The sequence below is a fragment of the Penaeus monodon genome, chromosome 25 (assembly GCF_015228065.2).
Source record: "Penaeus monodon isolate SGIC_2016 chromosome 25, NSTDA_Pmon_1, whole genome shotgun sequence".
In the NCBI taxonomy this organism is placed as follows: Eukaryota; Metazoa; Arthropoda; class Malacostraca; order Decapoda; family Penaeidae; genus Penaeus; species Penaeus monodon.
The window spans coordinates 14,888,415-14,889,324 of record NC_051410.1 but is presented as its reverse complement, the minus strand read 5'-3'; the positions used below and the strand labels follow the sequence as shown (position 1 = coordinate 14,889,324).

The window sequence follows — 910 nt, the reverse complement described above, 5'->3', positions numbered from 1 at the left end:
GAACTTTATTGCACAGTACTATTATTAATAACCAGAAAGCATGGGTATCGGTGAAGCTTTCAGCTCATTCGATTTACATTTCACGCTTTTGTAATCAAAATATCTGAAACATCATTACACTATCAGGAATGTTGAAAAAAATAAACAGGTAAAGAAGTTTAATATCTTTATTATTTCTGTTAATAAAACTTAATCTTATATACAGAGTATTCATCAACTCGCTCTCATATGAATATTTTTTTCTGAGTCTTCTTTTGGAAAAAAAAAACGTTTTTTTTTTCATAGTACAATACATTTATCAAACGATTGTAAGATTATGAGCACAGCAGAGCAACAGTCTAGGAATTTATGATGCAAAGTAATGTTAAAGATCTTTATAAACTTTGATTTATTTTTTAAACATAAGCAGTGAATTTTGAAAATGTAATGTAATGCATAGGCTCTTGACGTCACAATATTTTATTCATCAGTGAAAGCGTCGTAGTAAAGGAGGAGCAAATTTAAAGAACGTGTTAAGACGTCACACAGCGGTGGCAGAATAAAAGAAAGCAATCCTCTTTATCTTTGGTTGAATCAGGAGTCGTCTTAGCACGAACGCTCTGGGTAGAGTTTGAGAGATCATAGAAACTTAGTATAGTATAAAAATATAAAGATATTGTCGAAATCGGGCAGCCATTTTACAACTAGCAACACTTATTTTTTCCACTTGTGAGCATGTGGTTAGATGTTTCTGGGACTTTCAAGTGTTCCTCAGACAGTAAACTTGATAAAAAAGTAAATGTTCTAATTTTATCAGTTTTTCCTGTTAATAAGCATCTAGGCTTCAGTATCATAATTCGGAGTCTGAGACAAATATGCTTGAGAATCCTTTACAACTCACCATGAAGAGGTACGAGAGGGGCCTTAGAGA

General features: G+C 32.5%; 1 protein-coding gene across 1 annotated transcript in view; it reads right to left on the bottom strand.

Annotated features, from left to right (window-relative positions):
• Window positions 1-364: 364 nt before the first annotated feature.
• LOC119589326 (neurotrophin 1-like) overlaps window positions 365-910 on the bottom strand; it is a gene marked incomplete in the record, with an annotated part of 2,442 nt that continues 1,896 nt past the window's right edge. Inside the window, 1 exon segment of the mRNA XM_037937947.1 lies at window positions 365-910. Coding sequence (XP_037793875.1) covers window positions 904-910 — 7 coding nt within the window.